Source organism: Drosophila persimilis, unplaced genomic scaffold (genome assembly GCF_003286085.1).
Source record: "Drosophila persimilis strain 14011-0111.01,24,50 unplaced genomic scaffold, DperRS2 tig00000000-arrow-pilon, whole genome shotgun sequence".
NCBI lineage: Eukaryota > Metazoa > Arthropoda > Insecta > Diptera > Drosophilidae > Drosophila > Drosophila persimilis.
The window spans coordinates 374,967-388,645 of NW_020825288.1; the positions used below are offsets into that span (position 1 = coordinate 374,967).

General features: G+C 44.0%; 3 protein-coding genes across 4 annotated transcripts; all 3 read left to right on the forward strand.

Moving 5' to 3' along the window:
- The first annotated feature begins 414 nt into the window (after positions 1-414).
- Positions 415-2,385, forward strand: LOC113567435 (cecropin-C-like). Of its 2 annotated transcripts, XM_026995253.1 has the most exons (3): positions 416-539; positions 609-696; positions 2,272-2,385. In XM_026995253.1, the coding sequence occupies exons 1-3, from the start codon at positions 441-443 to the stop codon at positions 2,274-2,276; spliced, it is 192 nt and encodes a 63-aa protein (XP_026851054.1). In that variant the 5' UTR covers positions 416-440; the 3' UTR covers positions 2,277-2,385. The 2 variants fall into 2 exon arrangements, with proteins under 2 accessions (XP_026851055.1, XP_026851054.1); XM_026995254.1 differs by lacking the exon at positions 2,272-2,385 and having other exon boundaries at positions 415-539; positions 609-701.
- On the forward strand, positions 1,968-2,385 carry LOC113567434 (cecropin-C-like). Its single transcript, XM_026995252.1, has 2 exons — positions 1,968-2,114; positions 2,184-2,385. The coding sequence occupies exons 1-2, from the start codon at positions 2,016-2,018 to the stop codon at positions 2,274-2,276; spliced, it is 192 nt and encodes a 63-aa protein (XP_026851053.1). The 5' UTR covers positions 1,968-2,015; the 3' UTR covers positions 2,277-2,385.
- Positions 2,386-5,263: 2,878 nt separating this feature from the next.
- Positions 5,264-5,682, forward strand: LOC113567436 (cecropin-C-like). Its single transcript, XM_026995255.1, has 2 exons — positions 5,264-5,405; positions 5,470-5,682. Exons 1-2 carry the CDS (start codon positions 5,307-5,309, stop codon positions 5,560-5,562), a joined length of 192 nt encoding a protein of 63 aa, XP_026851056.1. The 5' UTR covers positions 5,264-5,306; the 3' UTR covers positions 5,563-5,682.
- Positions 5,683-13,679: the final 7,997 nt, after the last annotated feature.

Genomic DNA, 13,679 nt, shown 5'->3' on the forward strand with positions numbered 1-13,679 from the left:
TACTGACATACGCCTAGACTAATGAAGCAAGATACGAGTATTAGTTGGGAAAAGGATTATTCATCCTGTTACTTTTCTGACTATAACACGTTTAATACTTACGTTTTTACCGTCAGCTCGTAATGAAAAGATGCTGAACACCATGTATTACTTCATGTATTTCCCCTCTCAACCATTATCAAGTCTCTCTTAGCTTACAACGGTCTAGCTGGCTAGGGGGATTCCGATCTTATTCGATCCCTCTCTTGTACGTTTTTGCCAGACAAAATCCCCGACTGCAGGTTATCAGCATCGCTTAAAGCTGCCGGACTGTTGGAACTCGTTATAAAAGCAACCTCTTGTAGTAGTCAAGTCATCAGTCGCACACCTCTCCCAGCAACATCAACAGCATAAGCAACTTCTGCTTTCTACAATCCGAGCAATACTCCAAGAATCTCATTATGAACTTCTATAAGATCTTCATCTTTGTTGCCCTTATTTTGGCCATCAGCGTGGGCCAATCGGAAGCCGGCTGGCTGAAAAAACTGGGCAAGAGACTTGTAAGTCTATTACATTACCAGATCTATAATTCATACAGAACCTTAAATATCACATATCATTATCCTTAGGAACGCGTTGGCCAGCACACCAGAGATGCCACCATTCAGGTTGTGGGAATTGCTCAACAGGCCGCCAATGTGGCAGCGACAGCCCGAGGATGAAGTTTATGATTTAAAAAGCGTCACCTAACTTGTAAAATTATTTATTTTAATTGTAGTTTTGACCTAAGTAAAATAAAAATACGTTAACAGCAATTTCTTGTGTGTATGTACAGATGTACATATGTTTTAAGCGCGCCAAACGATAGTTTGCTTTATGGGCTATCCTAGGGTGCATAATTGTCTATTTAGCTACTCTAAGACGGATTGAGACAGACAACGAAATCTCTCACACTCAGCGTAGTTGATTTTGAAGTATCGAACCTCCCTCCACATTCTTTCTGCAGATCTGAAAAATGTAAATACTTTCGTTTCGTAAAAAATACATTTAGAAATTACAGAATTCAAGAGATGGACAATTAATATCATTTAATACACGATGTATGAGCTCGCAAAGAAACACGAGATCGAAATTGTAACATTTTTGTATTAATACTCTCTGCTTGACCACAAAAATCTTTATTGAAACTCGTGAGAACTATTACCCCTGTACACATATACACAAATACACAAAGGGATTATATTATGGATGCTAGTCGTGTACTAACACAGTAGTATAGAGATTTCTCCTAGTGTTGTCCTGAAGCAAGTAATAATTAAACATGTTTAATAAAGTCATGCTGCAGAGAATAATCATTGAATCGTCCGAAAACTTTGTTTAAATGCAAGAGAATGTGCGTGATCGCTGCCGGTAGCGGACCCCAAGACAAAATTTCATAGAAAATATGTACGGTATTATGTGCAATAGAGACTATGACATCTATTACATCTATTATTACCCTTCATATGACTCCAGAAGACAACTTCACTTAAATTTTTTATTCGATTCTCATTCATTTCAAACTTTTGTTATGAAGTTTTGAGAAAAACGTGCAGCGCTTACATATAATTCGGTTGAAATAGTTATTTGTAGATTACAATCACTTTCGTCTATAGATATGCATATAGCATAACGCTACATAATACATACATACATATGTATTGTAGTTCCCCGCATGACCATTCTCGAAAAAAATACGAATGGAATTTCCGCAAGCCTACAAATCTAAAAGATTAAGATCTAAAGCTTACCAGCTCCCAGGTGTCTTAGGGGATTCTTATCTGCGTCGAACCCACTCCTGAACTTTTTCCCCAGACAAAACCCCCGACTGCAGGTTATCAGCATCGCTTAAAGCTGCTGGACTGTTGGAACGCGTTATAAAAGCAACCTCTTGTAGTAGTCAAGTCATCAGTCGCACACCTCTCCCAGCAACATCAACAGCATAAGCAACTTTTGCTTTCTACAATCCGAGCAATACTCCCAGCAATACTCTCATTATGAACTTCTATAAGATCTTCATCTTTGTTGCCCTTATTTTGGCCATCAGCGTGGGCCAATCGGAAGCCGGCTGGCTGAAAAAACTGGGCAAGAGACTTGTAAGTCTATTACATTACCAGATCTATAATTCATACAGAACCTTAAATATCACATATCATTATCCTTAGGAACGCGTTGGCCAGCACACCAGAGATGCCACCATTCAGGTTGTGGGAATTGCTCAACAGGCCGCCAATGTGGCAGCGACAGCCCGAGGATGAAGAGAGAGCCCTTAGAGAGTAACAGTCTTCCTATAACATATTTAATTTATTTCCCTAAACTTAACTCCATGATTAATTCCTAAGTAAATAAAGAAACACTTTACTGTAACTTCATATATAATCTACGCCAAAAGTTCCGATTGACCTTTAGAGAACAAGCACAGAATATTGATCGGATTCCTGAATGGAATAGGCTTCCGTTAAAATTATTATATGCCCTTTTCAAAGCAAATCCATTATCATTTTAGAGGTCCTATTCCTACATAGTACATAGTAATGAGATTTGCAGAATAAAATACCACAAATGTAGGTCCTAAATCCCAGGCTATTAGTCTAAGAATCTGAACAACCAGCGGAACCATTCACATTCTTAGCAACAACCAAAAATTTGTACCAAGCTAAGTTTCCTTAACTATTTGGTCAAACCAAAAACTGTTATATGCAAAATGTTAAGGTAACAGCAAAATCCAAATAAGACAAAGAAGGAAACGAAAAAGTACGGGAAATAACGTGTTCTGTCAATCCGCCAAACATTAGAGAACAAGCGAAATGGATTAATCATCAAACACGTTTGGCCCCTGGCCTCTGGCTCCGAACAGCTGAGCAAAAAGTACAACAAAAAGCGATTACTCAATGGGTTTGAACGCAGACAAGCAGGAACGAAAGACCTGACGCATACGCGATACCCCGATTTAAATATATGAGGCCAACATTCTTTATAGTAAAACGTTTGTCAACAGTTGCTGGATTCCTCTGATTCATGAATACAAGCTATTGTCCCTATTGAAAGGATAAAAAAAATCATTTTAGTTCAGTTTTATTGGTGGAATAGGTTTATTGATTATCAGAATTCGACTGCTTAAATCTAGAATTATAAATCTTAAAAAAACATATTCTATTGTTGATCGCGGCAGATGAAATTCGACAGCGGCCGAATCGCAGTGGGCCAACAACAACAATTGTTGACTCTAGTGACGGCGGCAGCGGAGGTGGCAGTGGAGTTGTCGCCATTGGCCGGCAATGGGAAATCAATGTTGCTGGCTGATGGTGGGGGTAAGGAACAGCTGAGACTGGCAACAGGAAACCGGCACCGGTGGTGCGATGGTGGGAGTTGAGAAAAGCGAAGACACATTGTCATCATTTTCGCAGTCGCAACTTCGAAGACGGGATGGGGCCCATGGTTCTCGTACATTGTTGATTGAAGTGGGTCAAAAATGTATACGAGAAATACAATGAATGTATACGAGAAATACAATGTTTCAGCTCTTGTTCAGACAGAAAATGTTCTGTTTTTTATTATAATTGCAATTGAGCAATAAACTGTTGGGCTATAATTTGTATGTTTTTCTGGTTTTATTACTAAGTAAGAGTGTTGAACTCTTAGGGTGTACAAATATACCCTGTTTGAAATAATGAGTATCATATAACGTGGAAAAATGATTCAATTTATGAATGGAATTCCTCGCGGGTAAATTTTATCCCACCAAAAAGCACACCGTGTCGCGAGCTTTCATCTAAAAACCCTCACATACACCCTAGTAGATCGAACGCTGATGACGCGTCGCGAATAAGTATGATGGGTCGTCTGATCGAGCAAGTGTTTTGAGGCGCACGTTCTGAGGAATGGGGGGAGCCTGCAGTTCATCAACGCGATCCCAGCTGCGTCTTTCTTTATCAACGCGTCTCTGCTTTATCAATTTCAGTTCTGGTGCGCTGGGCGCGCTCTGGTGATTCCCAGTCGCGAATTGGGAGCTGCCTGAGGAAAAAAGTTCCCCTGGCTGCAATTTATTGCTTCCCTATCAGCTAAGCAAGGGCAAGATGTTCAAACATTGACACAGCCAGCCATTCTCACCAGGTATACCGACAATCATCTTTATGACGATGCCAACCAATGCAGGTCTGTCTTAGTCATCTAGATTCTAGATGGTGATGAAGCCCTGCCCCTGGCATGCCGTTATATAGTGCTTTCTTTTGCTATGTATTCGAACTTTCCCCTTCATCTGTTCAGCCTACTTCAAGAATATTCTCTAAGTTCTCTTTTACAATTGAAGTTTCCTGAGCTTCTGGGATTCCTCTTCGGCCTGAGTATATCCTGGAACCAGTTGCGGTATTTATCGACTTACTTACGCCGCTGTGGACTTAAGGAACTTGGCTAAGGGCAAGACGTGGCAGTTATGACACAGAACTCTCTCGCTATCCCACTCCCTTTGTGTCTCCTCCTTGTGGCAAGTCTCCTGCCACTTGTAGCTGTCACTCAGCGGTTAATTCGAGCGATTTTATTTACATTTTGCAAGGCAACAGGACCGGAAAGGAGCATCAGAAGCAGCAGTAGTAAAGTCTATTCTGCGGCATGAGAGAGGATGGCAAAGTCATGGCCCAAGATGAATAAAGCGTTTTTACTTGTTAAGGAAATTAGTGGCATATCCTGACAAGGCGCACATCATCCTACCCCAGCCATCTCTGGTTTTCTGTGTGTGTGTGTGTATGTCTGTTGTGTGTGCCTCCCTTACTGATTTAATTCATTTGTTGTCTTTGCTTCGAGTCTATTGTCTGCCGCCCCATCATTTTCCTTGTTGTGGTTGTTGGTTTTTTATGGTTGAAATTAAAGTTACATTTTTGGTGGTTGATATGTGGATGAAGGTCCGCCCGCCTGAGCCAGGGCCATCCCCACGCATAGACCAAGTACAGTTGTGTGTATGTTCGCGGGTTGTGTGTGCGGATTCCCGGTCTACGGAGTATCAATCAAATAAAACTCGTATCAGCAGCTGGTAAAACATTCGACTATATACACCATGCTATGATACATATACTCTGGTCTGATCGGGGATCCACAGTATTCGCCTGTTCTCGTCGTTGTCTTTCTTTTCGAGCGGAGGAATTCCCCGACACAGCGAAGCCTTGGCAGCATCGCTCTCGCGTTATAAAAGCTATCTGCTGTGACAGTCAAATCACCAGTCACTCAGCTCTCACAGCACCAGCAACATCAGCTTTTGCTTTCTACGATCCCAGGAATACTCCAAGAATCTCATTATGAACTTCTATAAGATCTTCATCTTTGTTGCCCTTATTTTGGCCATCAGCGTGGGCCAATCGGAAGCCGGCTGGCTGAAGAAACTGGGCAAGAGACTTGTAAGTCTAGTACCAGATCAATAATTTATATAAAAGGTAAAATATCATATATCATTCTTCTTAGGAACGCGTTGGCCAGCACACCAGAGATGCCACCATTCAAGTTGTGGGAATTGCTCAACAGGCCGCCAATGTGGCAGCGACAGCCCGAGGATGAAGATTTAACTTCGTGGAACCTTCTAGAGTAGCAATCTATTTATAAACATACTTATTAGCGAGAGTCGTAACCATAGATCAAACTAGAAATACATAAACTATCATGCATCCCCGAAATTTACATTTGAGTCCCACTCAAAGTTGATTACATTTTCCCAGGGTTGGTTCTCACAGTTATCCTGGGATTCCGAAAGCATTCGCAGTGCACAGCACAAGTGTAAGGGCTCCCCTGGGCAACAGACCTCATGTCCTCTGCCCACCGCCTCTTGTTGGTGGTCATTTGGATCACAAAACGCGCTTAAATGTCAAAACACTTGTGAACCTTTTTCAGGGTGGAGTTCGGGAGTAACTTGCAGTTGAAATGGGTTCTGGGAGTGCCCTTGGCCCATGTGTGTTGTATGTTGTGTGTTTTGCTGGTAATTTGCTTTGATTTACTTACATGAACGGAGGTCGCGGCACGTGACCGCAAAGTTTACATTAAATTATCAGTGCTCCCTGTGAAAATATATAATGGAGTAAAAGAGAACAATGGAAACAAGTTAATGAGAATCTGAGGTGCTCTTCATATTCCGGGTAGGGGGAGGGAAACTGAATCTCAATAAAAATCGAAACCGATTGAAACCGCATCCGAAATTGAATTTAAAGACAGTTTCGGGGTCGAACAGGAGCCGTGTCCTAATTACATGACATCTCCAGCGGATTAGGCCAACTCGCTTGGGAAATCGACAGCTTGGATGCCGTGTCCTTCGATGCCAATGCTGCCGCCTCAGGCTTTAAAGCGCTAAAAGCCAGAGCACATGCTCCGAATTATTGACAGCTTAGCCCGCGACGGAGTAGATTGAAGAAGCGAAGCGGAGCAGCATCGTGCGCCAGTCAATCATTATCATCAGATCCGCCTCAAAACTCAACTTCAAATGACAGCCAGGAACAGGACCAGGAGCAGCGCAGGATAGGGCAGGAGCACGGAAGGAGCACGGCATGAGCAGGAGCAGCTGCCAAATGATTTGAATAACAATAAAGATCAGCTTTTGTCTGCCGGCTGTATTTTGTAATTTATGCATTGATTTCCTCAGCCTCCCTCTCACACCAACATCTTCCAATCCCCCACCCCCAGTCAGAGTAATAATCATTTTGAAATTACATAAAAAAACTCGCGCATTCTGGAGTAATTTCCTTCTTCCGCCCGCCCGTTGCGCAGATTGTAAAAATTGTAAAATTTGGAAATTTCATAAAGCAAATCCTGGAAAATCATCCGTAAGCCCCTCGAACAGCACTCAAAAGTATGTCGGAAAAAGTGTAATATGCGTCGCAGCTTCATCTAGGGGAATAAGTACGAGAATGAGTACGAGTATATCTGGATGTGTGGCCCCCCGCGAGCACAGTTCCGCCTCCAGGGCTGTAGCGGTGGCGACTCTTCAGAAATCGTTTACAAACCATTGAGAAGCCGCCGATGTATCAATAATATTTGAGCATGAGCCGCTCGACCCGGTCTCAAAAGGTGGTGAAAGTTGTTTTAAAATATTGCCCACAGAAGTGGGGGTGGAGAGTGCTCAGCCAAGAATAATGTTTGACTTAATTTCTTTTATGGCTCAATATAACCATTATTCGCACTACTCGAGCATAATCAGCAAATTTAAATTCAATTCGCCTTCCTTCAATGGCAAGTTGGGGGAATTTCCTTTAAAGAATTGGCCGGGGGTGCTATGGGTGTGGCCTGGCGGGTGTCAGTCGCAGTCGGGTGAGATTTACAGCACTCCCTCCTGGCCGAAGAAATGCGGTTTTCCTATTTCTCCAGCTTACGGTTTCATTTGTGCGACAATTTATCATGTTTAAAATGCCATAATCTGTGCGATGTTCGAGAAAGGTATCATTTTATAGTATTCCCCGGCAGTTAGCGATGTCGTCCTAGTTGGATACTCCGCTTTCATATACTCAATTTTATCACCGACACTTATGTTCTAATATAATCCGGCGGCGAAGTCGGTCGTTTTGATTCTATGTATTTTAAAAACAGAGCTAGAAAACTTTTGCTCTTTGCATACCATAAAAGATATTCCTTGGAAAAAAAATGAAAAACAGTCCAAGTACATACAGCCTCCTTACTCACTCTCCTTTCTACCACAAATGAATGAATGTGTGAGTAGTGAGTGAGTATCTGTGCGGAGGATTCATGTGAGCATGAAAAATGTCAATTCGAGAAAAACATTTCAGACGCAATACCCATTTCGATTCCTTTCTAAGCTGCCATGGACAAGATTTATTGCCAGCTTGACGATTAACAAAGGTGGCCCCTGGATGTGACCCCCCTCCCCTTCAACCTTTTACCCCTCTTCATCCTGAATCCCCCTCAGCCCTTTCGGGGATGCGGAGCAACAATTTAATAAACAGACAAACAACAATGGGAGCGCTTTTGGGTGCCTTTTCAGGACAAACGAAATGGAATAGCTTGGCCCGGCGACATCGCCTTCGCCGTGGCCATAGACAGTGAATCCCGTGTAGGCATTTTTTATTATTCTGCGTATATCCTGCATTACACTCAGCCGTTGAGCTGAGTTCCTGACAGCGCATAACTTCTCGCTCAGGGGCAATAAAATCCTTTGAATTGTTGTCAGCTTCCAGTCGAATGCCTCCCAATGGCAGACCAGAGCAGGGCCCCTCGATATGATCAGATCGTGTGAGGATAGATAGGACACAATGCCAGCAATTCCAATTATGAATATGAGTCTTAATAAGAGTTATAGAGGATGTTGAAGCTCTAATTGAATGTCTGCCGGAGTTTAAACTCCTTGGGAATCCGAAGCAGAAGAGAACTGCATACAAATAAGTAATGAAAATATCAGAGCTGAAGGCTCTTAGTCCACCTGAAGATATATGTCACCTGATGGATTGAATAACTAATTATACTATTTAATAGAAAAAAGAAACCTTATTTAAAAACTCTCATGGATAAAGAACCCCGATGACGGATATCAAGCTATGTATTTCAATAGCCTGTTTCATCCTAAAGGAAGTTTTGTTACCGCGGCCCATTTTGCATTAATTAATTCTCATTGCGATAAGCGAACAATCCAATTAAAACTGGCATCGCACACACAAAACTTTTGACTTTCAATTAATAACAATTTGACGCCTCAGCAGCTCCTCCCCCATCATCAGTAGACCTCTGCCCCTGCCCCTTACACATCCAGCAGTATTACAAAGATAAAATAATCCGCCCGGCCAGACTGGCCGAGAGAGAGAGTAAGAGAGAGACATTTCCATCTGACAGGCACACGTCAGATCCTGGCGAGGCGTAAATTAATTTCGATCCCGTGCAGCACCAAAGGCGGCTGCGAATGGCGAAAAAATTATTAATGAGGCGCATGTGTGAGTGGGAAAAAATCTTAATCAAAGCGATAGAAAAAAAGTCTAAAGAAGGCCAAGAAGGGAGACCAGGAGTAACAGCAACAGGGCCAGCGACCCTCATTAACGGGAAATTAGTTTTGCTCTGATTTCAGTCATCTCTTGCTCTCATCTGTCGAACAAAGGGGACCCTGGACCAGGGCCTGGTCCTGTCCCTGTTTCCGTTTCTGGTCCTGCTCCAGGGTTGATTAAAAGCGGAAATGAGGCAAACACCAAGTTCTTCTGGTCGCTGACACTTTTGTGATTAGCACTAATCAAAGGCGAAGTCCAAAGCGATTCCAAGGTGTCGGAGTTGCATGGAATTAGTCGATGAGGAAGCACGGGGGAGTGTCAGGGTAACAATAGATCTGAGGATTAAGTTCTGGACTTGTCCCAGATCTGTTCATTCGTTTGTTCCCAGCGCATTTCATTTGAATTAATTTGCGGCACTCAAGTGCCACACATAAATCCTATCGCTGTCCTTCTCCTTGTGCCTTATGTAAATGTGAGCTCTTGTCCTGTCCAGGTCCTGGTCTTGGGATTGTATTGTGCCGACACCTTTTGAGTGCACTTAATTATGCGGAAAGCTGGGAAACAGTCGGACTTTTGCCTTCGTTTCTGCCCCATTTTACACCAAATTTAGCTCGATTATTGTCCTGTCATCGCCAGGTACAAGTACAGTCGTGGCGCCACTCATAAGTAGGAGTACAGTTTTGCTCGCTTTGACGACCCCAATTACCCAATGGAATTTGCTCTATATAGGGTTTCATTCGAATTTTTCAATTACCAATCAAGGTCTCATCTTTCTTTGCTCTCCACTCTCTATCCTCGTCTCGTCTCGTCTCGTTCTGTTTGTTCTGTCCGTTGTGTTTGGTTTATTGATATGTTGTCGCTGCGGTTCTCTGGGGAACATGGCCTGCCAAAAAGGCCTTTCTCCCGAAAGCTTCCCGGCTTTCCCCGATAATTTGTTTAATGGCAGCGTAAAAAATTAGACCATATTGAATGTCAATTGTTTGATTTTTTGATTAAGGAGTGAAGAATACGTCCTGGCGGCTGATTGTTTGCTCTTTCGACTTCGACCTTTTGTGTGTACCTCTCAGCATTGATTAAATATTGAAAGAGTAAAGTAGCGTAACATGAAGCCTACGAGCAGGACCTTCCCCTGATATCATCCCAAACAATCATTTCTGTAAGTGGATAGGTTTCCCTATTCTGAGATGGTTGATTTTATAATATTTTTTAATAATAATCCTGGATAGGTAGGCCAGCTGTGGTGGCTCTTGTTTGACATCATTAATCAAAACTCTTTTTTTCCGGCCAAGAAACATTAGCATAACGATCCCAAAAGGCAGGGAAAAAGAAAGCAAAGTCGTGTCAATTTACGCGCCAACGCCAAAAAAGGAAAGGAACCCCAAGGAAAGTACTTTTCCACAAGGCTTAAAAATTGCAAAGGGATATGAGAAGTCAGGCAAAGAGCCAGGATGTCGTTCAAGGAGTCACTCAGGGCCACATGTGTCTCGGTTCCCAGCCCAACTATTTAGCGAGAAAACATCATTAATTTTTACAATCGCAAGCTCTACATTTTGATGCTGATGATGATGCTATGATGCTGAGATGCTGATGACATCAACGCCCAAATCATCTCCGTCACGCCAGGACACTTTCCCCCATTGTTGTTGTCGCGACATTTGCAATTTTTATAAATTTGCAAAGGAAGTTGACTGGAACATATGTTGAGCGGAGTTTCCTTTTGACGTGTCGCTGATTGGCGCCAGCGGCATCTGCTGAGGGTTGGCGGGAGCGCGGGCTCCTTCCCGGCCAAATGAATGCAAATTTTTATTTAAACATTTCGCTAAATGGCAACGAGCTGTCAATATGTATGTTTGTCTCTTCATTGTGCCACCAGAGTGTGCCGCAGTGTGCAGGGGAAGGGATGGAGATGGAGATGCTGATGGTGATGGTGGCAGTGAGTGCTAGTGACAGCTTGAAAAATGGCAAGTTGAGCAAAATTTGATTTGCACTTCATGTTCACAGTTATTCGCATCGAATGAGTTGAGGTGGCAGGAAATTTTTGCTGCTGGATTTTCCAGATAGTTGACTTCACACATAACTGTACATTCTCTAAGGGCTTCCCGCACTCATGAATACTTAGATTAAGCAGGGAAGGCAATTCCCAGAATGACCGATAAAGACTACTCTCGTCTCCGTTCATTGTGCTTAAATTGAAAACTTTCTACAAAACTTAACGAGCGGAAAATGCGTTTTGAAGTTTGGCAGCATCATCATCGTCCATGGCAACGGGCCCTGGGGCTCCGGCTCCGGCTCTGGCTTTCCGATAGCCACCCTTTAACCCTTGCTTGCGCGCGTCACCCAATTAACAGCCCGTTGACCACTTGACCAGCTTTCGTCCTTCATTCCTGTTGCGTCTGCCCCCCCCCATTGGTGTTTGTCTAATTGAAAGTCATTCTGTGCTTGTGTGTGAGGAATACTTTCGGCTGGTGCGTGCAACATTTGTCACATGAACATGCAACATCAAACAGGTTGCCCTGCTGGCGGCATTCTCCATTCTGGCGCCGACCGGAGCTGCCACCAGCTCCACGAGAGCTGTCAGATTTGACAAACGACTGGTCAAGCGGGTCCAGGGGGCAGTGTCCAATTGTTTCGCATGAGTGGACAATATCTGTCCCTGGTATTGTTGCGTGTTTCACTGCACACAAGTTAAACAGTTGTCCTGGCCTACCCACCCCTTGACCTGACATCCTCCTGCCAAAGAGTATCACAGTTTGAGCAGCATCGGAGGTTGGCACTGTCACAACCTTATCATTATCATCTTTATCTAACCTAATAACTGAGTGAAATCGAAACAGCTTAACCCTTATAAAAAAGTCACAGCTGTCAAGGCGCTTCCCACCCCTCATAAATCACCGCGTCAAACGAGAGAGAATAATGCGCAAGGATTCCAGATGAAAAATTACGAAATATGAACGCGGATGCAAAGCAGCTTTTACAACCATATCAACTGGGAAGGGTTTCCCAGTCAAACCGCTGGATGGAGGGCAGGATTGGGATTCGTTTTGGGACTTACAAGGTTCCAACATCAATCAAAACACGCGACGATAGACGCGACACCGCCATTGCCCGATTTGATGATGATGCGATTTGCACTAACGATGCAGTCCCGTCCCAATCCCCCCATCCCGAATACCGCCCGCTCGGTGTAATCCACACATGTGTGACAAGAAGTCATTTGAAATTGGTTGAAATTTAAAGTAGTTTGCCGCACTCCCTCCCGGGTAGAGTTTTCGCACACACGCGTCTGCCTCGAACCCTTTGGGATTTCCTTGCCTTCCCAGGTCCTTTGAATAATGATGATGGTGCCGTCGTCTCGTTTTTAGTAAAATTTGCATGTGAAAATCAAATGGGAAAGCGCGGAATTTGGCATGTGGAATGCGCCATGTAATTTACACGTCTGACAAAGTATCAATGATATCGACGATGACAAGAAACTCTCCCTGAACTCGACCTGATCCCTGTCCCGGTGGTGGCGTCGTCATCGCCCAGACCTACACACATGACACAAATCGTCGCAAATCGTTTTTCACAGTACAACAAAGAGTTCCCAGCTCCCAGCCCTTTTTTGGCACACCCTCAACTCCTATGTTCTGGTTCCCATCCTCCTCGTAATGTGTGCGTTTTCACGCCGTCGAGTGGGTGCGGTGGCTGGAGGTGGAGTGGCTGGAAAAATATCCCGCGGCGCTTTCGCTACACATCCTCCCAACAATGTGTGAAAGTTTTTTTCTGTCCTTAACCCCCGCCTCGAACAGAGAAGGAAATAAAAAACCAAGCTCCGCATGTGTCAGCCACAGGCTCGAGAGGCCAAGACCCCATCCGACTGCATCCTCCCCATTGGGGGGGTTGTCTATGCCGCCCGGGTAGCCTGTTTAGTAGTTTTTAATGTTGTTTTGCTCCCCGAGGCCTTAGAAGGGAGCTGTGCCACTCCCCTTCCCGTCCCCACCCCAACTCTAAGTCCCTAAGGCGTTTTGTACTTTTCTACAAAATTAATCTTAACCACAGAAATTGCAACATTTCGATGATTAATGATTTGTTTTGGCCGACACGCGATCGAAGGGCAGCTGCACCCTCTACCCCTTGGCCAAATGCCGAAATGTGATACGGCCAAAGAGGGGATCACTCCCTAGGTTTTTTATTGTATCCAAATTGAGATTATTCATTTCTCTGTAAACATATTTCATTAATAATTTTTAGGGCCGCTTGTCAGCGCGTTACAGCGTTGCAGCGAGTATTGAAAGTCAAGAAGAGCTCCAGGTTGAAGAGTGCCCCAAGCAATCAATCGCGAAAGCCTGCTCCGCCAGGTACAGTTGTGCTCAAACTATCCTATCCCACATGTGCGGGAACACTGTGGAATGGGAGTGGGAGAGTGCGCCTGGAGACGAGAGTAGGCCTCGTCATTACCTTCAGCATGCAAATGGCGTACGGGACGTTTCTTTCATCATTTTCATCCCATTCAGGGCAATCGAAGCAGAAATGCCTCAAATCATGGCCACACATGACAAACAGGGCCAATGTCAGTCCAGGAGCCACAGCCCCAGAGGCGAACCCTTTAATGAAACGCAGAGCGGTTGCCGCAGAAACCGGCAAAGGACAGCAGCAAAAAGATAAAGAAAGGCCACATAAAAGTGTTCAGACTATAAAATACCCGTTAGCCTTGGGTGCAGG

What these genes read in the sequence shown, in the direction of transcription:
- LOC113567435 (XM_026995254.1), top strand. Translation starts at nt 441, where the DNA reads ATGAACTTCTATAAGATCTTCATCTTTGTTGCCCTTATTTTGGCCATC. An exon ending in AAAAACTGGGCAAGAGACTT is followed by an intron (nt 540 to 608) that starts GTAAGTCTATTA and finishes CATTATCCTTAG; the next exon opens with GAACGCGTTGGCCAGCACAC.
- LOC113567436 (XM_026995255.1), top strand. Translation starts at nt 5,307, where the DNA reads ATGAACTTCTATAAGATCTTCATCTTTGTTGCCCTTATTTTGGCCATC. An exon ending in AGAAACTGGGCAAGAGACTT is followed by an intron (nt 5,406 to 5,469) that starts GTAAGTCTAGTA and finishes CATTCTTCTTAG; the next exon opens with GAACGCGTTGGCCAGCACAC.
- LOC113567434 (XM_026995252.1), top strand. Translation starts at nt 2,016, where the DNA reads ATGAACTTCTATAAGATCTTCATCTTTGTTGCCCTTATTTTGGCCATC. An exon ending in AAAAACTGGGCAAGAGACTT is followed by an intron (nt 2,115 to 2,183) that starts GTAAGTCTATTA and finishes CATTATCCTTAG; the next exon opens with GAACGCGTTGGCCAGCACAC.